Source organism: Ixodes scapularis, unplaced genomic scaffold, assembly GCF_016920785.2.
Source record: "Ixodes scapularis isolate PalLabHiFi unplaced genomic scaffold, ASM1692078v2 PGA_scaffold7__128_contigs__length_106722199, whole genome shotgun sequence".
Taxonomy (NCBI): domain Eukaryota; kingdom Metazoa; phylum Arthropoda; class Arachnida; order Ixodida; family Ixodidae; genus Ixodes; species Ixodes scapularis.
In genome coordinates this window covers 79,289,745-79,315,500 of record NW_024609882.1, presented here as the reverse complement: position 1 = coordinate 79,315,500, position 25,756 = coordinate 79,289,745, and the positions used below count along the sequence as shown (strand labels likewise).

The 25,756-nt window shown below is 45.2% G+C and overlaps 2 protein-coding genes across 2 annotated transcripts; one reads left to right on the top strand and one right to left on the bottom strand.

The window, feature by feature from the left end:
• Positions 1 to 7,911: 7,911 nt before the first annotated feature.
• Positions 7,912 to 22,047, bottom strand: LOC120844232. Its single transcript, XM_042286288.1, has 10 exons — positions 21,933 to 22,047; positions 21,705 to 21,826; positions 19,667 to 19,818; positions 19,415 to 19,606; positions 17,186 to 17,270; positions 16,955 to 17,089; positions 16,063 to 16,278; positions 8,732 to 8,891; positions 8,551 to 8,624; positions 7,912 to 8,221 (listed from the first exon to the last, which is right to left on the bottom strand). The coding sequence occupies exons 1-10, from the start codon at positions 22,045 to 22,047 to the stop codon at positions 7,946 to 7,948; spliced, it is 1,527 nt and encodes a 508-aa protein (XP_042142222.1). The 3' UTR covers positions 7,912 to 7,945.
• Positions 22,048 to 23,184: 1,137 nt separating this feature from the next.
• Positions 23,185 to 25,439, top strand: LOC115321657. Its single transcript, XM_040215889.2, has 2 exons — positions 23,185 to 23,350; positions 23,449 to 25,439. Exons 1-2 carry the CDS (start codon positions 23,185 to 23,187, stop codon positions 25,437 to 25,439), a joined length of 2,157 nt encoding a protein of 718 aa, XP_040071823.2.
• Positions 25,440 to 25,756: the final 317 nt, after the last annotated feature.

The following is a 25,756-nucleotide window of genomic DNA, read 5'->3' as shown; positions in this document are numbered from 1 at the left end:
GCAGGCATCGTTATTCGGCACCTCGGTAAAATACGTAGTGAGGAGTGCACTCTTAGAAAAAAGGGTCTGTATATTCCTCAATAAAGGGAGGAACGATCTTGTAACCTATGTTCCTTTAGAAAGAGAGCAACTCTCCTCCCTGCAAGCAGGAGAGCAAACTTCCTCCATCGTCGAGGGGAGCAACATTTGCTACATGATTTACGCTGATGGAGGAATGTGGCCTCCCTTTCAGCCGCATTTTAAAATGGCGTCTTTTGACGGCAAATGAAAACACTGACGCAAGCTCTCGCGTATGCTTATTTATTGCCAAAGGCAACTGTCCGCGAAAGTGAGGAAGTTCGCGCTCCGAGCCCAACCTCGCATGGTCGACATTCAGACGTTTACACGAAAACGGCCAAACCCCGTGGACCCCGCAATGCTCACAGCAATGACGATCTCCGCGTACTCGACGTCCTACCTTTGCTATTCCTCGCTTCGCGATCCCTTTGTCACGCATCGCACGTTACGAAAAACCGGTAAACAATAGTCGAATGCGTGATACCTAAAGTCGATATCAAAAGAGTGCACAATTAGAAGATCACAGCAAGCAGCGAAGAACTGGCGCTGTGCACAGTGTGGTCAGCACGGTTTGCAGAATTCTGCCAATTCTGCCAATATTGCTGCATGAAGTTACACGAGTTGCCGCCAGATGGCAGGCCCAAGCAACGTACACACGTTGCTTGGGCCTGCCATCTGCCATGAGTTGCGGTGAGCGGACGTGTTTCCTGGTTCTCCTCGAGCATCCGAAGCTAAGTGCCAGTTTTTCTTCTTTTCTCTCTCTTTTTTTGAGAGTTGATTGGAAGTGACTATGCGGTAGCAGTATTAGGTTTGAACAGCAGCAGTTAACGTTAGTTTCGTAAAGTAGGCTCTGTTTGAATTTTTGGCGGGAAGGGACGGTTTGTTCCCGGTCTAGACATGGGTCTAGATTTGGGTCGGCATGACAAGGGTGGGGACGAGTTGGTGCAGTGCGAGGGGTGTGGGAGGTGGTGTTACCTGGAGGAGACGGGTTTCGGGAGCCTGGAGGTGGCGGCGGAGGTGAGTTTCGAGTGTCGGCTTTGTGTGAAGCTTCAGCAGGTAACTGGGGAATGGGAGGGTAGATTTCGGGAGATTGAGGCCCAGCTTAAGGCAGAAGGAGAGAAGCGGGTGGGTCTCGAGGCCCAGGTAGAGGAGCTGACTAGGCAGCTTAATCATGAGAGGGAGCAGCGGGTCGGCCTCGAGAAGCAGGCGGAAGAGCTGGGGGAAGTATGGAAGGCGGGTTTAGAGGAGCGTAAGAGGGAGTGTGACAGTAGGGTAGAGCGCCTGGAAGGGGTAATTCGAGCGAGTGAGAGTAGCGAGGGAAGAAAGGAGGAAGTGTGAGTTCTAGCGGGACGAACCACCAGTCTGCAGGCTGGGATCCCTGGTGGTCGGGAGTCCGGCCTCTTGGCAGGCGGGCTCGACGACGCTGGAGAGCTGATTGAACCTCAGCTCAATGGCGCCTTCGAGCAGCAGGCGTCGGGCAGTCAGGTGACAGGAGATAAGTCGCAGGACAAAGGCGCGCAGGCACCAGGGGGATCTAGGGTACTGGTAGTGGGGAGCTCTAACGTAGCACGGGTTAGGAGGGGTGTACATAACAGGGTGAAGGGAGACCAGAGGGTAACCGTAGAGGTCCAGCCAGGGAAGTGTATGGTGGATGCTATGACCGCAGCACGTGAGGGGGTGTGGGATAACCGGGAGGGAAGGAACCTAGTAATAGTTCATGCGGGGCTTAATGATGTGCTGAAGGGTAGGAGCCAGAACCTCGGAAAGCAGCTAAACGTGGGAATACGTAAGCTGAGGGACGTGTCTGAGAATGTGCATGTGGTTGTGTGCACCATTCCAGAAGTTCGGGGGCAGTCCGGGTTAACGGAGAGGAGGGTTGTCGAAGCCAACGGAGTAATTAAGGGTATGAGTCGACAGCTTCGGTACGACGTAATGGAAGTAAACAGAGAGGTGTACGGGGCTGGCTCCCGCCCTTTTGCAGATGGCATTCACTACAGTGAGGCCACGGGTTACAGGGTGGGGGATAGAATGGGCCGCACGGTGACTGCTTTTTTGGGGGGACCGAGGGCCCTGGGGGCACTGAAGTAATTGAAAACCCAACGAAGTCAGGAGAGGCACCCAGGGTTAAAAAGAGGAGAAAACGTAAGAACAGGTATAAAAAAACAGCACAATCAGACATTGGATATATTAACATGCAGGGTGGTAGAAATAGGTTAAAATGGGAAGAGGTAGAGGAGCAACTAAGAAAGGAGGATTTAATGGTGTATGGGTTTGTGGAAACACATCTCAGAGACATGGAGCAGCCACCTTGCAACCCTGACTATGTGTGGGAAGAATGCAACAGAATGGAGGGAACGAGGAAGGGAGGTGGAATTGGAGCATTTATTAAGAAGAATATGAACTTTCAAAGGATCAGAAAGGAGTGCGCCGAACATTTGTGGCTGAAAGGAAAAGTCGCTGGGGAATCAACAGTCCTTGGAGTGGTTTACTTATGGACAGGGACAGGTGCTAAAGAGGAAAACAGAAAAATGATTGATTGCATATCAAGAGACATTAGTGAACTAGGGGAAGGCTCCGAAATAATTATTATGGGAGACATGAATGCCCATATTGAGGGTCTGGATGGGTATACGGACTCAACTGGAAGCATATTACTAGAACTGGTGGGAAAACATGACTTAGTTTTATGTAATACCAGTCAGAAGTGTGACGGGCACATAACTTGGGAAACTGGCAATCTGCATTCAACTATAGATTACGTACTCATGTCACACAAAATATATGGTAAGTTACAAGTAATGAAAATAGATGAAGAAGGTTCCAAAAGTCTTGGTAGTGATCACAAACGTATTAAGCTGAATTTTGCCAGAGAAGTAAATCCTGAAACTAGACAACATAATTCAAAGCGAACTTTCTGCAGCGACAAAGAGTTGGAAATAGTTGTTGAAAGAATAGAGGCAGCAGTTTCAGGGCACCGGCATACAGATTGGACCTATGAGAGCCTAACTAGGCTTTTTGCTCTAGAACTAGACAAAGTTAAGAGTAAACGAAAGGGGAAGCAAGGACATAGACCAAAAAGCTGGTGGGACAAAGAAGTGAAGCAAGCGATACAAAAACGTCAGGAAGCCTCTAGAGAACACAGGTATTCCAAGCGTAGTGGGGAGTCCGAAACGGAAGTAAAAAGAAAATGGGACAATTTTATAGCATGTCGCCGAGAGGCATCCAGTTTGATCAATGCGAAAATTCAGAGAAAGGGTGAGGAATGGATGAGTAATGTAAGTAAGAAAGATAGAAACGCTGCCAAGAAGTTTTGGGAGCACTTGAACTCACTCGGTGAAACAACGCAAGCTAGACAGAGGTTCATACTCTCGCATCAGGGAGATCAATTAGAGGGAGATGTTGCGATACAATATATAGGAGCAGTGATGGAGGAGAAATTTCGGGAACGGTTACATGTGGAAGATAGGAGAACCGAAGGAAGTAGCAATCCAGTTTGTGACATCGCGGATTTTGGACAAAGAGAATGGGAAAAGGCGGAACGAAGAGTCCCTAGTGGCACGTCGACAGGCACAGATGGTATCCCTATCAAGCTGGTGAAGAATTTGGGTCCTAAATCTAAGGCAAAACTAAGGGAGGTAGTGAGTACCATGATAACAAAAGGAAATATTCCAGATGAATGGAGGCTTAGTAGGATGAGTATGATATATAAGGGAAAGGGAGATAAGTCTGATATTAGGAATTATCGTCCTATAACAGTGACACCGGTTATTTACAGGTTGGTAATGCAGATTATAAAGAACAGACTGGAGGAATGGGTAGATTGCGAGGGCATACTGGGCGAATTACAGAACGGGTTTCGAAAACAAAGAAGGTTGGAGGACAATTTATTTTCTCTAACACAGTGTATAGAAATAGCGCAAAAAGAAAACAGACAGCTCTGGCTGGCATTTCTGGATATCAAGGGTGCCTATGACAATGTGAACCAAAGAAACCTGTGGGACATAATGGAGAACTTAAACCTAAATGAAGGACTAACAGCACTATTAAGGAACATTTACAAAGATAACAAGGTGATTATAACATGGGAAGGAAAGGCGACAGGGAAAATAGAGATAAGACGAGGCCTTAGGCAGGGGTGCCCGTTATCGCCTTTGCTGTTTATGTTGTATCTCAGAGGATTGGAGGATAGACTAGAGAAGAGTGGGCTTGGGTTCAACCTTCTTACAGTAAGCTAGGCCAAAAAATTCAGCAATCCTTACCGGGATTGATGTATGCGGATGATATTGTACTAATGGCTAACAACAGGACAGAGTTGCAGGAATTAATGAGCATCTGTGGTAGGGAAGGAGAGGAATTAGGTTTAGAATTCAGTAGCGAAAAATCGGCAGTCATGATTTTTAACGAGGATGAAGTTGAGAGGCTGAAGATACAGAATATTACAGTTGAGAGAGCTAGTAAATACAAGTATCTAGGAGTATGGATATGTGATGGTGCAGAATATCTCAGAGACCATGAAAAGTATATAATAGGTAAGGGCAACAGAAATGCAGCTGTAATGAAAAATAGAGCACTTTGGAATTACAACAGGTATGAGGTGGTGAGAGAGATTTGGAAAGGGGTCATGGTGCCTGGCTTGACTTTTGGAAACGCAGTGCTATGCATGAAATCCGAAGTGCATGGGAGACTAGAAATAAAACAGCGCGGAGTAGGTAGACTGGCTTTGGGGGCACATTGCAAAACGCCAAACCAGGGAGTACAAGGAGACATGGGATGGGCATCATTTGAGAGCAGGGAAGCGGTGAGCAAGGTAGAATTTGAGGATAGGTTGAGGCAAATGGACGGGGAGCAATGGGCACGAAAGGTTTTCAGCTATTTATACATGAGGAGTGTAGACACAAAGTGGAGACAGCGCACTAGGAAATTAAGAGGAAAGTTTTTGGGCTATAGCGAAGATACGGAAGAGCAAGTCTCAGTTAAGAAGAAAGTTAAGGCCACAGAAAGAGATTGGTGGCTAGAGGGAATGCAGACAAAGACGGCTCTGGAAAGCTATAGATTAAACAAAAGAGTTATTGCCAAAGAAAGCATTTATGACAATTCTAGGGGAAGCTCATTGCTGTTTGAGGCAAGAACGGGTGTTCTGCGAACCAGAACATACAGAGTGAAGTACCAGGAAATTGATACAGTGTGCACTGCTTGTGGAGAGGAGGACGAGACGGCTGAGCACTTGATACTCTACTGTAAAGGGCTTCACCCTATGCCTACCGAAGACAACATAGATTTAATAAAGTCATTGGGTTTTAGAGACAGCGAAGGGAGAGTGGATTTCAAGACTGTAGAGATTACCAAGCAAAGATTAAGTGAATGGTGGCAGAAATCGAGAGAAAACTAGGTATTTTCTTATCCACTGATGGCAAGGGGGTTTCATAGCCTCACTTTCTTTGCACTGCGGAGTGAATATAGATTTCACATTTAAATATTCTAAGCTTAAATGGTAAAACAAAATGGCTAGGTGGCGTAAGCTACCGCCCGATCCAAAGGGCTCAGCCGTATTCATCCATCCATTCATCCATCCATCCATCCACACAAAAAACTGACACCAGGTAGGCCAGATGGCGCTAGGCACCGCCTACTTCAAAAATTCCAGCTGCCATGCTGTATCCATTTATTCTGTGTCAAATTAAAAAAAAAAAAAAGCGTTCTTCTTTTTCTGGATTTTATATTATAGGCATTAACACGCACACATTTTCCCACAAGCGTCTCTGCCTTCGAGCATGCCACTCGCACTGCACATGGACAAACGCAAGGCACACGTGACTCTAACGCACAGACTACACAGACACTGTAATCACAGAGTAACCGTACTCCACTCACCGACTGCGATAGAAGCGCATCCGTCTTTTATACTCGACATTTTGGCAGAACTTCTGCGCGGGTGATCTGCTCAGCATTGGATAACGTTAGAGGTATGATTTTTTTATCTCATAAATATTGTTCTTTAAAATTTATTTCAAACGGGTCAAGGGATGTATCTCCTAGTAGAAAGTAAATGTACGAGCCGTAATTACTGTAAAAGACGTATTTTTCGCGGGCTCAATACTTCGCGATTTAGGTTAAAACTGAAGTTTTTGGAAGAATTCGCGGGTTCTAATCCGGAATTGTTCGGCGGACCTATTTTTGCGAAATGTAGGCGATTCACTAAAATTAGTTTCTTGCGAAAATTAAGTCGTTTACAGTTTACAGAACCTCCAATCACCGGTTAGTTTTCGCTTCCCCACAAAGCACCTCCTAGAACGGGGATGACGGAGCGAGCCCACAGTAGTTCGCTGAATATACTGCGTTTTATACTAGGTCCGCAAAGCTACATAAGCTGCTGACGCGACTCGTGTGTGGAACCTGACGGAAGAACGCGCCTTCATAACGGAATATTTTGCGCTCCGTTCACGCGATGCTCGGCACCGTTTCTCAGAGCAGCGCGCAAAATTATTTCTCGCTTTCTTTTTTTTTTTTTTTTTTTTTTTTTTGTGGTTGGTTTATGACTTTACGTTTCTGGAGAGGACGAAAACTTTAAGCGCTTTGAGTGTAAGCGTATGTATAACTCCCGCTGCGTTCCCGCTTCGCGGCGGCGGTCTGCGGCGGCTCATGAAAAAAAATGTTTACTTACTTGATCCACGCGTATACGCCGCTTTGCGGCAGTCGAATTTGCTAAACGAAGGCTCATCGCCATTCTCTCTAAACTGGGTTTCTCTATAAATTGATTCGATAAACGGGTCGCTAAAACTGCGTTCGCTAAAACGAACTTCTCCAAACCGCATGCGTCTGAGCAGAAGCTACAAGGGCGAGCTCCGGGCTTTCAGCGTCCCTTTCAAGCACGCGCGCTCGTGCCGTACAAGCACTGTCCAGGGCCACATCTCCTGGTAAGAATTTCGGGAGGTGGGGAGATATGAGGCTAATAGAATTTTGGCAGTGCAACCTCTAAAAGAGAACAAGGTGTACAAAACGAGACTGTTTACAGCCAAAGTATCCATGGTAGCTAAACTTCGAAATTTTTAACGTGCAGGGTGTATTAAGTGCTGCTTCTCAGCACTCATGCTACACATCTTGATTTTCTCGTGTTTCGAACACCTCCCACTCATAGGAAAAATCTAAACCCATATATCGGTTCACATTTTAAACACTTTTTTTGGTGGCTCCAAGGAGCTGGCCTACATTTGAATCCTGGCCGACGTGGCTGAGCTGCCGTTGTAACTAGGTTTTCGTTGCACGTAAACAGATCCTTTGTGATCAAAATTAATCCTCAGTTCTTCGCTGGTATGTGCCATGATGCCCACAGTTTTTGTTTTTGTACATAAAACTCAAATTTGATTTTACAACTATTTTCAAATATCACTTTTCATACGTACATAGCACATTACGTAGAAAAAAATAAAAATTATTTCCCCCATTCCTTGCAACCGTCCATAATTCCCCAAATTTACTGCAATTCATATATGTATACGAATATTTTTTTATCATATACAATTGCATCGGCAAATCGGGAATTTCTTTCAGGAGGGGATGGGTACGCACCTCTATGATTCTCTCCACTTTCCTTTAAACCATACGAAATGGGAAAATTATTATTTGTGCTTGATAACAGTCACATGTTCCCCTAGACTGCTTAGCTTATTTGGTAATCACTTTCTTGAAAGACCATTTGTAGTATTCAACCATATACCTTTTGGTTGTAAGCAGTGACATAGCCACAACTTTTATTCGGAGGGGGCTGCCACTGGTTGGAAGTGCTCTGTATAAATTTTAACTAACTTTATGGATTCCAACATGTGACAATGTAAGCAGAAAAAGTATAATGAGGGCCTTTTTATTAACCTTTCTATGGTTTATTCCAGTTTCATGCTACCTTTTCCAGGTTCGAGAGCAGCCTTACGACCATGCCTGTCGGTTTGGTGTTAGTAATGCTAAGCAAGTGCTCCAGAGTTGTGTAGAATGCCCTGGATGCTGGCTCATACACAAAGTTCAACACCCAATGCAAGCAGAATGCAGCAATGACTGCCTGCGCTGGGTTCTCTGCCTTTATGATCTGGTTTTCCACTTGGATGGCACACTGGCCGAGTTCCTCGATGTTGTCGGTCCACAGAACAAGTGGATATGCAGCGAACCATGGTGCCTAGAAAACAATTTAAATTGTGAGGCGTACTATCTAGCTTGGGCCCGTCTCTTATAAATAGAAACGGGACCTGGGAAAAAGCTAATAAGGGGCTAACATATTCCAGCTGAGCATGGAAATGAAGGAAATTCGCAAGTGACATTTCGGAAGTACTAATATTGTAGGTCATTATTGTGGTTATGCGTTCTGTGTGCTTCAAAGCATGAGGATATCCACATTTAGTTCATTGCAAAGCTGCTTTAAGCCCAATTTCAAGAACATGTATAAATATTCACATGCAGCAAAAGACTCTAAAAAAAAAGGGGAGCAGGGGTTATTTCAATAGTTACCGAGCTTCTCAGGAAAGATGGCCGTTCTTTGACCATCCTGGGCAGTGTGAGCAGAAAAGCCAAAGTTTTCATCCCTTGGGAGTAGGAGTGGGCAAAACTATAAGGTTCTGTCAAAGCATAGATATTGAAATCTATAAGCATGCATGCAAATATAAGGAAGTTCATTTGATTGTATTCTCACAGCCTCCATCGGGGACAGTTTCGGCCTTGGTCAGCAGCTCCATGCTGAATGTTTCAACTTTTTTTCCCGCCAATGTCAGAAGTGACACCATGTATCGCTCTGCAATTGTCTCCAGCTGCCGAGGGTGCACACCATTGATTCTTTGAAATTCCAGGAAGACCTAGAATGCGGAGAAGCTTAAAGATACCTGCCGCATACGTGCCATGTACAACAGCAGACGGAGTGCCACCCGACATATTGCTTCTGCAAATGGGGACTGGCAGAACATCCCCCGCCCCCTTCGTTTTATAAACATCCATAGACCCCTGAACAGCAGAAGGATCTTTTTGCGGTGGTCTCGACCAGACATTTTTTTTTTCTTTCTAGCAAACTAAGTTTAGCCATAATTACTCCACTCCCTACCGTCACTTTAAAAACAAGTGAAATGGTAACGAGAACAACAAAGCCCACATCTACTCACAGCAACTGACAATGCAAGTTCCTGCAGATTGTGACTTTACATCTGGGAAAGAGCTCGCCATATAAAATAAGAGGGTGAAGATTGGCACTGGCCCCGGGTAGGACACAGAGTTGGAGCCACGAGGGAACTACACAGCTAGGATGCTTGGAGCGCTGCTTCGTTGGCCATCGGACTGTTGACGACAAGCATAAGACCGGGATCTTTCTGGCTTGTGTAGGACCGAAGACCTAAGAGTTGGGGGCTTTGAAGTTTATTGACTCCCATCAAGCCAAGTATAAAAACGTTCAAAGAGCTGCTGGGGACCCTGAACAAATACTTCTTGCTGACACCATCCAAGATAATAAAACGGTACAAGTTCGATAGCCGCTACTGACAGAAGGATGAAACTATCTCAAAATTTCTTGCAGCTCTCCTGAAACTTGCAGACTCTTGCAATTTCGGCAGCACCCTCGACATCACGATCCGGCATCGATTGGTGTGTGGTGTGCATGAGGTAGGAGTGCAGAAGAGACTGCTGGCAGTCATCGATGACCTTGGAAAAAGCAATGCGGATGGCACTGGCTGTTTAAACCGCTAGCTAGAATGCTTGTGTCTTGAAAGGGACGGGCCTGGAAGATTCCGAAGTCATCAAGGTGAGCGGAGCAGGAATGAAGGAATGCAAAATGTGGGACGGTTCCCACGAAGCAAAACACCGCAGTCGCAAATGCAACAGCACAACAAATGCAACCAGTGTGGCAACAACAATTACGATGCTAAAAAGTGTCCTGAATTTGTATCAAGCGCATGCTTTAAGTGAAGAAAAGCAGGACATCTCGCTAGGGTATGCAAGTCACGCTCTCAATGAAGTACTGTTGCACGACATGCCAAACCAACGCCATCGTGGTGGCAGAATCAGTACCCGAGAAGCGATTGCATCTTTTGATCAGCAGTGTCAGTGAGTTGCGCATGCACAAGCCTAGACTATTTCGTTGCATATTGGAACCGAGTTCCTGTCAGCATGGAGGTCGACAGCGATTCTCAAGTGTCAGTCATATCGATGAGTGTTTATCAACAACACCATCAGCCATGGCCGAAAATCACTGCTTGCCAGCTGAAGCCGTCATGCTACCTATAGAGCCCTGCCAGTTAAAAGAGTTCTCCACATGACAGTGCAACACAAAGGACAGAGTGCAAAGGCGTAGGTCTACATCTTGGACTGCAATGGACCGAGTCCACGGCCAAAGCGTAATTGGAGCACTATGTCTACTCCACAAGGTGAACTTCGCTGACGTGAAGACAGTGTCTTTGAACTCAAGACAAAGTTTGGCGAGCTGCTCAAGCCAGAAGATGGCAAAATGGAGGACCCACCAGTGCACTTGCATCTTCGGCAAGATGCGTTCAGCCGTTTTACACAGAAAAAAAGGAAGCAAATCTCCAACAAGCCCGAAGCAAGTGGCCTTCATGGAGCAACTAGAAACAGGACCACTTTCGTTGAAACAACTTGCAGACCTGACAGCTGCAGATACGGAATCGAGCAAACTTCGAGGTATTCTGGAAGGATAGCCATAAGCTACAAGATCCCACTCTCGAACCTTTTTCAACCTGCAGAGCAGAGATGTCGGTGGACGAAGGACTTGTAGTGTGGAAGAGAAGAGTGGTAATTTCACGAAAGGCAGGACGAACGATGCTGCTGAAACTACACTACGCCCAATCTTGGATGACTACGATGAAGTCCCTGGCCAGATCGCTCTGATGGTGGCAAAATATGAATAGCAAAATCAAGAACATGACGTGCGACTGGCATGCCAGCAGGTGCTTCCTATGCTGCCCACAAAAGAGAACCACTGTCCATGGCCAGCAGTAACCATTTCCTGATCAATCATCCGGCCATATCGACTATGCAGTGCCAGTCGATGGACAAATGCTGCTAATTGTGGTAAACAGCTTCTCTACGTGGATCGGAGCGATTGTGGTAAAGGATACATAGAGGTAATGATAGGACTTTGATCGTTTCAGAACAGCACACTGCATCGTCTCGGACAATGGGACTCCCGTCACCGCAGGGCAACCCTTCAAAAGACTTCACGTCCCACAGGGGTGTGCGACATGTTCTTATCACCTACAGTTAAATTGAATTGCCGAGTGGGCAGTGCGAACGGTGAAGTTGGCGCTGAAAAAAGATTCCTGCCAAAGGCCTACAAAGAAAAGCTAGACGACCGCTGGTCGCTTTAGTACTGGCGAACACCTAACAGCAGGTTGGAAAAAGCCCCAGCAGAACTAATGATGGGAGGTCATCAACGTTCGAGATTGAACCTCATTTCTTTCTTCCTCCAGCAGGGCTGGAGAAAAGGGAAGAACATTAATCTCAGCCCGCAACTGACGAAGGACTTCAACGAGGAAGAACCGTGTTTATTCGCGACTACAGGTCAATTGGGTTCCTGTTGCATTTCTGTAGTTGTAAAGGAAATTAGGGCAACACGCATGGCTGTCGACACTACAGCAGACGGCGGTGTTGTCCGACACGTTAGCCTGATCCGGCTGCAGACCCCTCAAATGGAAACACCAACTTCCGAGGACGATAAATACTGGATGGACAATATCGGCATTCCCAAGATGAAGAACTTGCCCATGCCAAGAAGGTGAATTCGTCCTAGTTAGGAGCCATTGCGAGTCCCAAACAGATGTGAGCTAAGGGTGGAAGAGTGCTGCGTATGTGCTATGTATACCAACAGACTGAGTGCTATACCCGACATCCTGTTTTTGTGAACAGGGCCCGGCAGAGCGTCCCCCCACCTCTTATAAACATCCATCGACTCCCCTTGGCAACGGCAGAAGGTGCCTTTTGTTGGTCTTGACCTAACGCTCTTCTTTGCTTCTCATAAACCAAGTTTAAAGGGATGCTGAACCAAAATTGGGATTTTGCAAAATAAGGCCGCAGAAGCATTGAACGGGACGCTACGAACTCCAAAACATCACTCGTACATCAATATCTCAAATGGATGGCCATATTTTTGGAAAAGGGCGTAATCAAGAGAGGCATATGTGATGTCACGATTCTCCTGGAACAGTTGAGAACGAGGGGAAGCGGCCTCGCTTCTCTCCTCCTCATTTAGGTTCACCTGCTCGAGGGGACGAATCGAAGAAGAGAGGGAATGGGAATCGTGATGTGACATGTCTCGTTGGCTTTGTCGGCCGTGTTCAATCGTGCACTTCTTTTCCAAAAATACGGCCATCCGTTAGAGATATCGCTGTACGAGTCATGTTTTGGGGTTGTGCAGCGTCCCATCTATCGCTTCAGCCTTGTTTTGTGAGCTCTAAATTTCGGTTCAGCATCCCTTTAACCGCAAACTCGACTCCCCACCGTCATTATTAAAATCACATCAAAACCATAGTGACTACCAACCACGATGAAAACGAAGTGCATACCTGTTCGATAAAGAAAACAATGAAACCCCCTGTTTGAGCTCGATAGATTCAGACAAACAGCTGCAGTTCATGTGAAGGTAAATTCATCTTTGTTTACCTGGACGATATCAAGCTTGTTTTCAGCGACAACCAGGAAGACGACGCACACCATCTACGTGAGCTCTTTGCTCACCTTAAAAATAGGGATTGGTCGCCAAGTGTTTCTGAATCACCCCGTCGACGAATAACCTAAGCCAAACGTTCCTGACGAGTTCCGAAAAACAGTTTTGAAGCACTGCATTCTCTTACACCCTGAAAATTGAGCTGCTCAATGCCTGCACTACTCGATTTATCTTGCCTAAATTAAATTAATGACGACATTCCCAGGTGGTCATGTGCACGTCTGCAATGCCAGTATGCGAAAGGTTGACACATGACTATGCAACTGGGCAAATTTTCACCTCCTGATTGGCAGTTCACCAAGATCCACCCTATGACCGCTTCCACCAACTGTCAAAGCACACATTTTTACCTGCGTTGACTGCATCAGGTGGTGGCCCAAGGTCATATCAAGTCCATAACAGCAGAAGTCAGCAGCATGTTGGTTATTTATAGCTGCTTAGGAGTACATCTCCACAACAAATTGAGGAAGGCAATTTGAGTCGCTTTCAGAAACTTTCTCAACTCCCGGGTACAAGGTATATACCATGTGTATGTGCTAGCGCCCCAGCCACCACGGAATGGTGAAACGATGAAACAGACAGTTGAAGGCAAAGTTTGAAGGTGAAAGGTACGGCCACACCATAAATGAAGACATATACGATTTTTCATGCTGGGAACATTGACACCTGGGACAAAGCACAGCAGAAATTGTGCTATTGTATGGCCATTTGTATTTCCGGGCAACTTTTAATATCTACCACCCACACCGATATCACTAATGTTGAAGATTTCAAAAACTGGCTATGTTCCTCAGAAACCGCAACCTATGCCCACAGAGCACTGCAACTTGCACACGGTGTTGTTTCTCAGCCCAGAAGTGTCATGCTATATATATATATATCTTCATCCGTACAAACACTGTGAAAACACCGTTGCTAAATTCATATGAAGGACCCTTCAAAGTTTTAAACTGATGCGACAGATACTTCATATTGCTCATCAAAGGGCATGAGGAGGCCATTTCATTTGACAAAATCAAGCCAGCTCATTTTGAGCAGTGCCAAAAGCACTCCACAATAAGACCAAGCCTAGTGCATTGTGTATAGTTCAAAACAAGACTTTGTGATGATCGCTAGTACCGCCACGGCGAAGGAGAAGAAGCGCGCTCTGGGAGTGCGCGCGACAGAAATGCGAACAGATATAAAAATGGTAGCCTAAGATCGAACGCTGTCGCTTCTTGGCCATCACGTTACAATTGGTGGCAGCGGTGGGATTCTTTTATTGGTCCGGCCGCACCAGTGTCGATCGAATGCGTCAGAACTGACGTTCTCCCCAAGTCCCAATCACCCTGAGAAATTACATCCTCGAAGTCAAGAAGCGTACCTTCGATCAGTTTTTGTTGATTACCCTGGAGGTGTTGTGATGCGGCAAGCTCATCTTGCAGCGAGGTGAGTGTCCATTTCTCTCTTTTCGTCGCAGAGCAGACGCTGTCTCGTGCCGCCTGCGCGTGCCTCTTGTCAAGTGGAGCAGCGGAGTACTCGCCTTCAGGGTGGTCAAAAGCGTGCAGGGTTCCGAGATTTGTACCCTTGAATAAGGTGACCGGCTCTTCGGAATGGTTGATGACACATACTGGTAGCTTATCGGACACTGTCAACACGCTCCAGGTGACTTCAGTATTCCTTTTCACGAGGAGATCCGGGCGAGGTTCGAGAAGCCCAGTACCGAACTCTGCCGTATTCGGTGAAATGGTCCCGAGAACGATGGTTGCGGTCCTCGGTGGCAGAACCGACGTGACAGAAAGCTGAACTCTTTGGGTCTGGGCACATGGGCTCTGTGCTTGTCGTTCGAGTTTTCTCTCGCTGAAGTCAACCCGAAATCGGTGTTTTATTAAAAAGTCCAGTCCCAGGACGAACTCATGTAGGATGCCGGGAATAACAATGACAGGGTGGCTCACCGAGAGATCTGCAACCTCAATGTTTAAGCTGCATGTTCCCCATACTTCGAAGGCGGCGCCGTTAAGGCCAATGACTCCCTCTCGGTGAGTGAACTCAAGGTCAGGGTTGTCGCGCGAGAGCTCAAGCCACTTGTCGCCTCGTAAAATGGTCGCTGATGACCCGGAGTCGATAAGCATGTTCATGAAAGCAAAGGATGCGCAGAAGCGCCACTACGACAGCACGGCCAGGGAAGAAGACTACGAACCTGGCGACAGAGTTCTTCTACATTCTCCCGCTGTGCCGCGAGGACAGTCCTCGAAGTTATATTTGCCATGGTTGGGTCCTTATGTAGTCCTCAAGAAGCTTCCTAACAACGTGTACAGAATCCAGGAAGAAACTGGAAAAAGAAAGCGGCGGGTTGTACACCACAACCGTTTGAAGCGGGTAGCCGATGGGAAGGAGCCAGTCTTGTTGCCTGCCAGGACGTTATCACACGCCACAGAAAACAAAGATAACGACCCGACTCCTACACGCCCAGCAGTCCCAGACTACCCAGACATAATAGACATTGAAGGCGATGATCTGTACGTCGATGCGGTCGAAAGTCTACCGCCGGTACAAGCAGCTGAGGATCCGAACCTGGCCGACGCTCATGAGAACCCACCGCTGTTAGACATCCTCGACAACGAGCTTCACGTTGAAGACCAAGTAGAAGAAAACGGGGACCAAGGCACTGACGGAGGCCAGCACAATACGCCACCAGCGAACGGTGCCGAACTCCTGGACGACGATCAACATCCAGTTGTTCTTTTGCCCCCTGATGACGTCACTTCAACGGACTTGCCTGTAGACGTGCCACAGCAGGCAACGCCAGCAGAGCGATACCTCCTTCGGCCACGAGAAACATTGAGTCGACCCGCGCGGTATCGCGATTGAGTGCTTCTAGCATGAGAAGCCTAGTGCCGGGACGGCAACTTCCTCGTGAAGGGGGGATGGTGTGATGATCGCTAGTACCGCCACGGCGAAGGAGAAGAAGCGCGCTCTGGGAGTGCGCGCGACAGAAATGCGAACAGATATAAAAATGGTAGCCTAAGATCGAACGCTGTCGCTTCTTGGCCATCACGTTACAACTTCATAACTTAATCACTCATCTCTTAGATCTCCTCATTAGGGGGAAAGTGCCTGTCGACCACCAGCCACGACGAAGACGAAGTACATACCAGGTCGAAAAAGGAATGAACTAAGATTCTCCGTACAATCTCAATCTATAGGTCGGGACAAGTGTGCTACGGAGCCCATTTCTAATTTTTTCCAGTGCGAATATATTGTAAGCAAACAAAAACTCTTTCTACAATTCTAAAATGTCTAGCTCTGCAGTGCTCTTCACTTACTTCCTCCACCGCCCCCAGTGCAGGATATGTCTCAAAAATATCTGCTGCTGAGGGGCACTCTCCGGCAATCCACTTTCGACGAGCATCAAATGTTCGTTCCATTGAGTCCCTGACTTTCTCAGTGTCAGGACTGGCTTTTGCCATCTCTTTCTGCATGGAGTCAATGTGTGCTTTGATGCTCAATTCATCTTCAACCATGGCTGCCAGATTCCCTGGCTGGAAAGGGCAAACGTTTTGCAGAATATTGTTAACATAGTAGTTTAAAGGTGAAGTCCGAGTTTACATAGCACTTCCAAATTCAGCACATATGATTCACACCACACCCACTGCTCCTGCAAAAAGCTTACGTTGAAAGGACCATTTTCTTGCTTCTCTTTTGAGGCAAGCCAAACTAAAAAGACTTACATTATGAGTTCAACTGCCTTTAATGAGGAAGTCATTTACAATTTGTTCTCTCAAGTATTACAGTTCAATTTATTTATAACAATATGCTGCTTATAACAATCAGTGTCTAGAGTTTCTAGAGTAGACAATCAGTTTCTAGTCCAGATACAACGATAATCAGTTATAACGACTGAGTTTTCGGGTTTTCTTATTATCGTTATAAGTGGAATATCGTTTACAGATGTTACTTACTTCGAAGGGAAAGAAAGGTAGAATTTCTTAAGAACGTTTCTACAGCCAGGAGTTGGTCTGTATTGATCTATGGTATGTCTTATGCCTCGGCAGGTGTGCTATACATGGAGCAGAAGGTTGCTCTCTGGACTCTGCTATCAGTCACGTAAAGAGCGTCCTTTCTCTCAAGTGGGGAGAATCAGCAGAGCATGAGCTTTGCTGCAACTGATGTTTTTCTATTAAGAGAAACTGAATAAATAAATAAAAAATCATTCACCCTGCGACTGATCCTTTTCGCACAGTTGTTGTTGTCATCGTTGCATGTGTCAGACTCTGCGTGCTTCCTTCCAAATTTTGTTCGGTTCTCTTGAACAACACCCACATCTTCAATCTTGCTCCGCTCAAACTTGACCTTAAAGCGCAGAGCTCGGTGCAAGGAGCCCTGCATAAAATGGCACCAAAACAAAGTTGTGAAGCAGTTTTTTTTCTGGAATATAAAGTAACTTACATAGCCGTTGCCCACTCTGTCACGCAGTACACGATGTTGTATCACAAGCTGCCTGGCCGCTTCAACGTACAGGCGCTGGGGATAACTAAAAGAAGTAAGATTGCACTATAAACTGAAGAAGTAATGTTCCAAAGCGGGAATCACACTTCAAATAATTTGAGTAAAACTAAAGTCAAACAGAACATGTCTCGGGTTGTTCATGGAGGGACAATGTAGTACCTCAGGAGAATTTTAATTTTCTATGAGCCCTTGTGCTTTTCATGTTTGTAACTTTGGAGCATTATAAAAGTACCGAGCAAGTGCCCACCTGCGATTTGTATATATAAGCTTGAAAACCCGAGGGAAGAGTGCCTGTTTGGTCTGAGTGGCAAAATGCAGAAGGGATACTTGATAGGGCAGGCTTCACCACCCTGCGCGGTTTTGCATGGAGAAGCGGCTGACGAGGGTGAGCACTTCAGCTATACTTCGTCTCACCCTACGATGGACTAAAGGCAGAAGCCACGAACCGCCAGATCCAATCACGAGCCATTTAGACATTCCGTGGTATTTCGCTTCAAAGCACATATCGGTGCTCGCGTCTCGGATCACTGATGGAAATGGGCGGACAGTGGTTCGGATCGAGCAATGAGTGACTCAGAAAGTTTACATTGCAAAGAAAGCCACGGCGTGCTGGCTCTTTGCAGTGCCGAAGCTATAAAAATGACGCAGCGTTCTTGGATTCGGAGCATTATTCGTCCAAACCTAATCAATGCTAAGCGTGTCATAGTTTAGCGTGGAACATGATTGGACCTGGCGGCCCGTGGCTTTGGCCTTTAGTCCATCGTAGGATGAGACGAAGTACAGGGGAGTTCAAAAGTCTGGGGAGGTCGCTTGGTATGTCCTTTACTCAGTTTCCAAACATTTCAAAAGTAGTGTTCAAAAGTAGTGGGTGGGCACCTGTGACATAGGCACATGCTTCATATTCTATGGTATTTATTTGATTTTGCATAGGTTTTCACGAACGTAATAAAGCAGATATCTTAATTTTTATGTTTTTCTGACAGTGATTGAAACTAAAGTACTTAAAACAATTTCCAGCAGAGGCAGACGTTTAAAAAAAACAAAAAAACACCTTTAAGTGAGTATTGCATAAACCACGAAAGGAAGTGTGAAACAAAATATGAGGTGCAGGCGAGCTGCTGGTGCATAATTACCGGTGTCCCGGGGGAAAAAAGGGGGACAGGACAACAATGTCTCAAACGTTGTTGTCCTGTCCCCCATTTTTTCCTCATGTCTCCACATTTATTTAGTAATTAAGGGAAGGGTGCAAACCGTGGTGCTCCGCAGGCCCAAATTAGCATCTGCAAAGCTTTTAAGGATTGTACATGCAAAGAGCAAGTCGTCTGCTTCTTGCACAGCGGTTGCGGTGACGTCAAAATGATGCTGTTTGATTGGCTTTGATGGAAGGATAGTGGGTAGACCTCAATGCTAGATGCCTTGAGGCCTACCCATTATTTTTTTTCAATCGGCCAATAAGAGCTTGGCGTTCTGCCTTCACTGTAACCTCTGCCCAAGAGAAGACAAACTTGCGCTCCTCATTAAAAGCTTGTCTCATACGTTTTGTGGCGAATCTTCAGATTTGTGAAACATTAACATCCTATTACTGGAAACATAGTCAACTATCAAAATGTTAGTAGTACTGCTTTGCTCCACTAATGTAATAAGTGGACACAACCTCCAATGTTTTGGGTTAGGGAGGCAATCACTCAGATTGGCATCATCAGCGACTTCACAATCTTTGTCTGCGAGAACAACAATGGCAAAAGAAACAGATACTGATCTTTCAAAAAATGTGTTAACATTCTGGGTTTTCGAAAGACTTTGGAAAAACGCTCAGCAGTTTTTATAAACCTTTCTTTATCTACATTATTTGCACATCCCAAACCAACATTTAAGAGAGCGAGCCTACTTGGGTTGAGACATGTAAGCTAAAGGCATACCAAAAGAGTGCAATTGAAACTGCAATGTTGACTGGCATGCATGTTAATTGATAGCAAGCATGCAAGGCAAGGCTGCGGATAACCTAAAGCTAGACAGTAAGGAGCCTCAGAAAATTTTTTCAGAAGCCGGATGTGGTCCATGGTCTTGAGTTTTTCTCATCACTAATTAAAATAGCATCTGTCTGTTAATTCCCCTGATATTCATTGACTTGCTCTCTTATCAAATTTCTGGCAAGGGCAGGGCACTTACAGTGTATATCGGAAGAGGTCGTGACACAGCCACTCAATTATTCTGTTCCTGAGGCTCGTGGGTACCAGTGACTTTTCACCGAGTGTGCTGAGCCGGATGGCTATGTCTGCTGGTGCTTTTGGAAACACGTATGTTGTCGGATCAAGCTTCTTCAGTTCCTGTTGTGCTGACAACATAGGTGACATCTCGGGACTGCAAATGTAAGATCCCAATAAGATGTGCAGCTCTCGACAGCTATAACTGAAGTCTTACTTGTCCACACTGGTCGCACTAGTGCTTGGTTGGCATGATAGTGAAGCTTCATTGGGGTTGCTTTCTAACCGAATTACTTTAATTTTTGATTTTTCGTAAATAACAGTGTCCTTATCCCAGTCAAGGTACGCATCAAGCTGGGCATCATAGACCTGGAAAACATTGAAGATGACAGACATATTATTAGTGATGTTCTTAAGGAAATTTTTTATCTGTTTTTATCTTCTCTAAGTTAAAAAATTAAAAAAAGGAAAACACTGTGTTAACACGTCACTTTAAACATGATGCACAATATTGAACATATATATATATATATATATATATGGTAAGCCCACACAGCATGTAACATGTGATGATGTTTGCGTAATGAATAGAAGGACTTATTAATTAAAGGGACACTGAACTTCCAAAATCTTTTTTTGTTAAATGCTTGGATAGGACACATCTATTAAAAGATAAACTTTCCCCCAAAACAATGATTAGCACACTATCTACATCATGTCATGAGACTCATTTTGAGTGGGGAGTGATTCGAAAACATGCTTCTATTTTGGTATATTATTCTAAAATAGAACCATGTCACAATACTCAAAACGTGTGTCGTGACCTAAATGTTGAGCGGTGATTTTTTTTAAGGTATTTTTTGTGCCAAAGATGTCATATCCACCCTGCTGAAACTAGAAAGCCCATTTAGATATACTGCAGAAAAGCTGCAATCTGAAAAAAGAAACTAAATTATATGACCGAGTTGAAGCCACCATGGGTGAAGAACTTTGGGGATAGGAGCTTCTGAGCACCAATGTGCATGATAGTACATAATAGGACAAATGTGCAGAATTTTCTCCCGCTCAGCGCCATTGAAAACACTGCAGAGAAGCTGCAGTTCTGGAAAAAAGTTAGTTTTTAATAAAGGTGAAGCCAACTTTAGGGAGATCTGCAATCTCAAACTTTGGAAGGCACGTGCCGTATGTAGCACTTCTGTACCAAAAATGTGCAGATTGAGTGGCCTTCCTGAAGATTTGGTGAAGGAGATAGGTTGCAATACAAGATTGCCAAAGCATCTCATCTAAATTGTTGTAGAACAGGTTTGCAGAACTTGAGTAACTAACAATGCTTACTGTCTAAAAACAAATTTGAATTAATATTTTTTATTTGTTTTCTACAGTGGGTTAAAAAATCTGTCACTTCATTCTAGAAGTGCAATTTATCTGTTTCAACATGCTAAGACATGAGGTATGTTAGGCTATGTATATACAGTAAACTGAATGATCTGAGTGGAGAGAAAATTGGCCAACATTTGAACAGTAAAGGCAATTGCCCTTTGAAATGAACATGATTGTTCTTCAGATATCAAGAAAAAAACTGAATGAAGTGTCTAGAGAGAGGTTTTGTGCTCAGTGACTTATTTCTGCTATTTGTTTCTGCTCATTAATGCTCATTGCATGTTCCTCACAATGAATGTGCTCAATTCCTGCAATTTATCATTCACACACATTTAATCTGTCACTGATATACCTCATTTTTGCTTCACTTAGTGCATTCATTCAGACTGGCCGGGTTGTTTCTGGTGGAATTTAATACTGATACTTCATGCGATTATAAATATATTCACATTCAATTTGACATCAAAATGTATCTCATTTTTGTTTCACTTTCTGCATTCAGACTGGATCTCTAGCAAAAAATTGTACAAGTTTTCTTTTTCTTTTTTTCAGTATGTGCATATTATTTATGCATCAAAGCTGATTTTTTTCTTTTCTTTTTCCAGCAAACAGGCCCTTTATTTTTATATCTGAGCGTTTTTTTTTTTTGTTTTTTTTTTCAAGTGAGGTAATTTACGTTTTTTAACTTAATAATCATGAAAATAAACCACATATGTCGAACCGAAGGAAGCGTTTCACTGAAATGCCTAAACATAGCAACAGCCTTTCCATTATCCTTGAAAATGTTTAGGACAACACAGATATCTATTTCGCTTTGTGTACCAAAAGTTTCAAACGAAAGACAAAAAGAAATATATATATAGATATTTACACACCTGAATCAGGGCACTCTCCAGGTCCCAAATCTCCGGGAACTTGATGCGGAAAGCATCCCTAATGTCAGTTTCGGTTGCGCCGGGCGGCAAGCTCAAAGGCCGACAAAACTTTTCGTAGCAGCCTACAAAACGTAACATGTTATCGTTGTCTAAAAGAAGAGCCAGGTGACTTGGCACGAAAATAAAACCAAATAAATACAAAATATAAGTAGCCGCAGGTGACTCAACTGTATGTGTATCCCGATTCCCGGCTCGAAGCAGGCTCAACCGCACGGTTCAGAACTCGGGCGCGAATGGCGCGAATCTGCGAAAGTCGTGGGTTCACTGAGAACGAGCGTAACATTACTACAGTAAAATTTCCAAATATGCCTTGCTTTATTGAGCTATTTTGTTTTTCTTTGGAATTCAAATTCAACGCAACAAACTTTTTTCTTCGTGAAAATAAAAAGAAAATGGGCAGCACGTTTGCAGCTGTCAGTGTCAGGTTTCGGATTGGTTAATTTGCTTAAAACCAAATGGAAAGATGCAAGCAAACTGAACAAGAATGACGATAATAACCTCTGGAGAAGAGATTACGTTGGTGGTGGGGCCTCAGATATTTACTTCAGAAGCCATCTGTCTCGCTTGAAGGTACGTGGCGCTACGAAAAATAATGCATATCTTCTCGACTCAATACACTACTCAAAATGTATTCTCGCTGCTGAGCCGCGTATCTGCCATGAATAAAGTGAAACCGAAACCAGAGTAGAAGCGCGGGACATTTGCGCGAGTCCTTCGGCGTAGTCGCGGGGAGTTACTCTGCGTAGTCGTGGGGAGTCACTCTGCGCGGTTACGCACTTTATGTATTTATAAGTAAATACAAGTTTGGCGTTTCGGTAATAATAAAAAAATATTTTTTTAAAAAATTAAGTAAATTTTATTAATAACTTATGCCTTAGATACCATTAAAAATGATTCATGCTATAAAGCACGTGATCACCGAAGGACAGGAGAGACTGGACAATTGAGCACGCCTATTCTTGCCAAGCGCTTTTCGCGCAGATAAGGTAGTCTGAAAACGAAACATTCCCCGCGGCGTTCCTCGGCAAACCTTCGGATTTTTGCCTCCGTGCGAAGAAGACTTATCCGTTCATGTATGTGACTCCATGCTAAAGCAGTGTGTGTATTCCCAGCTGGTTGGAAGCTTGACGACTTTGCCACAAGACAAGCTCGAGCATCACCGCGCAAGTCAGCTGGTTTCGCCGTGGAATGACAACTTTGATTGTGTCATGGTCAACAGGCTGACTGTGCAATATGCCTCGAGATCTTATACGCTGCCCAAAGTGTCCTTTCTTGGCAGCGTCCATCAAACGCGTTGTCCATCATATGAGTGTGCATAGCTGCGAAACAGACTTTAGAGTCGTTTGTGGGATCGGCGGCTGTGCCGCATCATTTCGACGTTATGGATCGTATAAACAACATTGTTATCGAAAACACAAGGATGCCATGGCATCAACTTCCACTGAAGCCAGATTTCAAGAAGCTGCCAGTGATGAAACCGCAACAGAAACCGAATGCGAGAGTGCACACCCACCCGGTCCGTCGTCACAAGAACAACCCTCTGCAGCAGAGCCAAGAGAAGACAGAAGAAGTGCTCTCCGAAAACAGTTGGCGTTGTTTCACCTCAAGATTACAGAGCAGTTAAAGCTAGCCCATAGCACTGCTGATGAAATCCTGCGAGTGATGAGAAACGTTGTTTCCGAAGTTCTTGAAAGTGTCGCAGACCAAACCCGAGAGGTTCTCGAGAGGGAGAACGTCACCGTGTCAGTGAGGGAGAAATTGGCTTCTCTTCAAAATTCTGAAGGCATTGTCGAGGACATCTTCTCGGGGATCCAGACCACGTACCTCAGAAATAAGTATGTGATGGAGAACCTGCCTTACACAAATCCTTTGGTGATGCCTCTTCATACAGACAATCAAGAATTGCAACACACTATGTGCTACATACCAGTTTCACAACTGCTTAGCAACCTGCTGTCATGCCCCGACATCCTGGAAAGTGTAATGCAGCCCATAGAACAGTCTGAAGTGCTTCAGGACATCACTGATGGAGACTTCATCAGCCAACGCCTGCAGCAGATCGACAGTGGGACACCCACAATCTTCCTCCTCCTGTACTCGGATGAGCTTGAGCTGAGCAATCCACTGGGTGCAGCAGCTGGGTCGCATAAGATTCTGGTTGTCTACTTCTCGATCATCAACATTCACCCAAGGCACCGATCGAAATTGAATGCCGTGCATCTTCTGTTGCTTGTCAAGTACCCAGACGTTAAGAAGTATGGCTTGGATCGAGTTCTTGCTCCGCTCATCCAAGACTTAAACTATGCTCATGAGTATGGTGTGCATGCACAAGGGAAGCATTTTAATGTGGTGACAGTTGCTTTCACCGGAGACAACCTCTCCATGCACAAAATGGCAGGCCTCCAATGCAGCTTCAGCAGTGGTCGCATATGTCGTTTTTGCCTTGCTCGGTACGGGCATCTGCATAAGTTGCTCTCTGAGGCCAACTGCATCATGAGAACTTACGCAGGACACGAGAGCCACCTGAAAGCATTTGCTCTCAATCCAACACAAAACGGACCGCTGTACGGCATATCTGCCATTCCAGCACTTCAAAGCCTAACAAAGTTTGACATCACAACACAACTCCCTCCAGATGCCATGCATGACATTTTGGAGGGGGGAATGGGGCTTGTCATGCAGCATGTCCTGCGTGGTCTGATTCAAGATGGCCTGCTTCAGAAATCTGATATCAACAAGGTAGCAAGCTTCAACTATGGCTTCCATGACAGGAAGGCTACCCCTGTTGCACTAAAGGACAAGTTTCTGCAAGGAAAAGCCAACCTGAGAGGTACGGCAGCTCAGAAGTGGTGTTTATTCAGGCTCCTTCCACAGATCTTCGGAGATTCTGTGCCCGTCAACAACCCACACTGGGAAGTTTACCTGGCCTACAGACATTGCATTGATATCATCCTGGCAGAGAATATTCCACGAGACTGCATTGCTTACCTGGAGGTGAAAATCCAAGAATTCCTGGAGACCTTCACGTCCCTTTACCCATCCGTAACAGTCACCGCAAAGCTGCACTATCTGCTGCATTACCCGGGCTTCATACAGAGGTTTGGCCCGCCCCGTCGCTACTGGGGAATGCGCTTCGAGGCGAAGCATGCCTACTTCAAGGCCGTTGCCTCAAATGTTCGGAACTTCCGTAACATCTGCCGAACACTGGGCACACGGCATCAGCTGTTGCAAGCTTACGAGCTGTCTGGAAAGCTTTTTGAAAGCTCCATTGAAACAACAGGGTCTGCTGTGGTCAAGGTGACGAGCCTCTCAGACGAAGAGCAAGTTGCTGTCTGCGCCATCACATCAGAAATCACCCTTTGCTCTGTGAAGACTGCTAGCACCAACAGCTGCACATACCGTCTGAGAGATGTGTTCGTCTCCGAAGTGCAGAATGACACCCCAAAGTTTTTGCAGGTGGAGAGGCTGCTGGTGATGAGTGGTGTATTGATTCTTCTTTGCAGACGCCTGGAAACGGTGCGTTTCTGCAGTCACAGGTGCTCCTACATTGTTGAGAAATGTGTCGATGTTGTAGCAATGACGCCGGACAACCATTTCGACTTTAGGCCTCTTGACCTGTACAATGCAGGAACTTTCTATGAGATTGTTCCTCACTTTGCAGTTTTGCAAGTTTGAGGACATCCTGCTGTGAGAAACAACATTCTACAGGGTAAATCAAATAGATTGTCGGCTCTTTAAAGGAACCACGTGAATTAATATCTTTATGTTGCGAGGTAAGATTTTCTGCAGTGGTGGTGAAAGATAGTGCATTTCGTGTGTCAACATTTTAAGGAATAAACTTACCCGAGTAAAAAATACAAAAAGAGGAGTGTGAATTCGCTACCTGCGGCGTCCGTCTGCTAACGAAAGGCATCCGATTGGCACAACAGTCTACAGACTGCACATAAAATTAGAACAATCTAATATTCTATCTAGGCTATTTTCCAGCAACT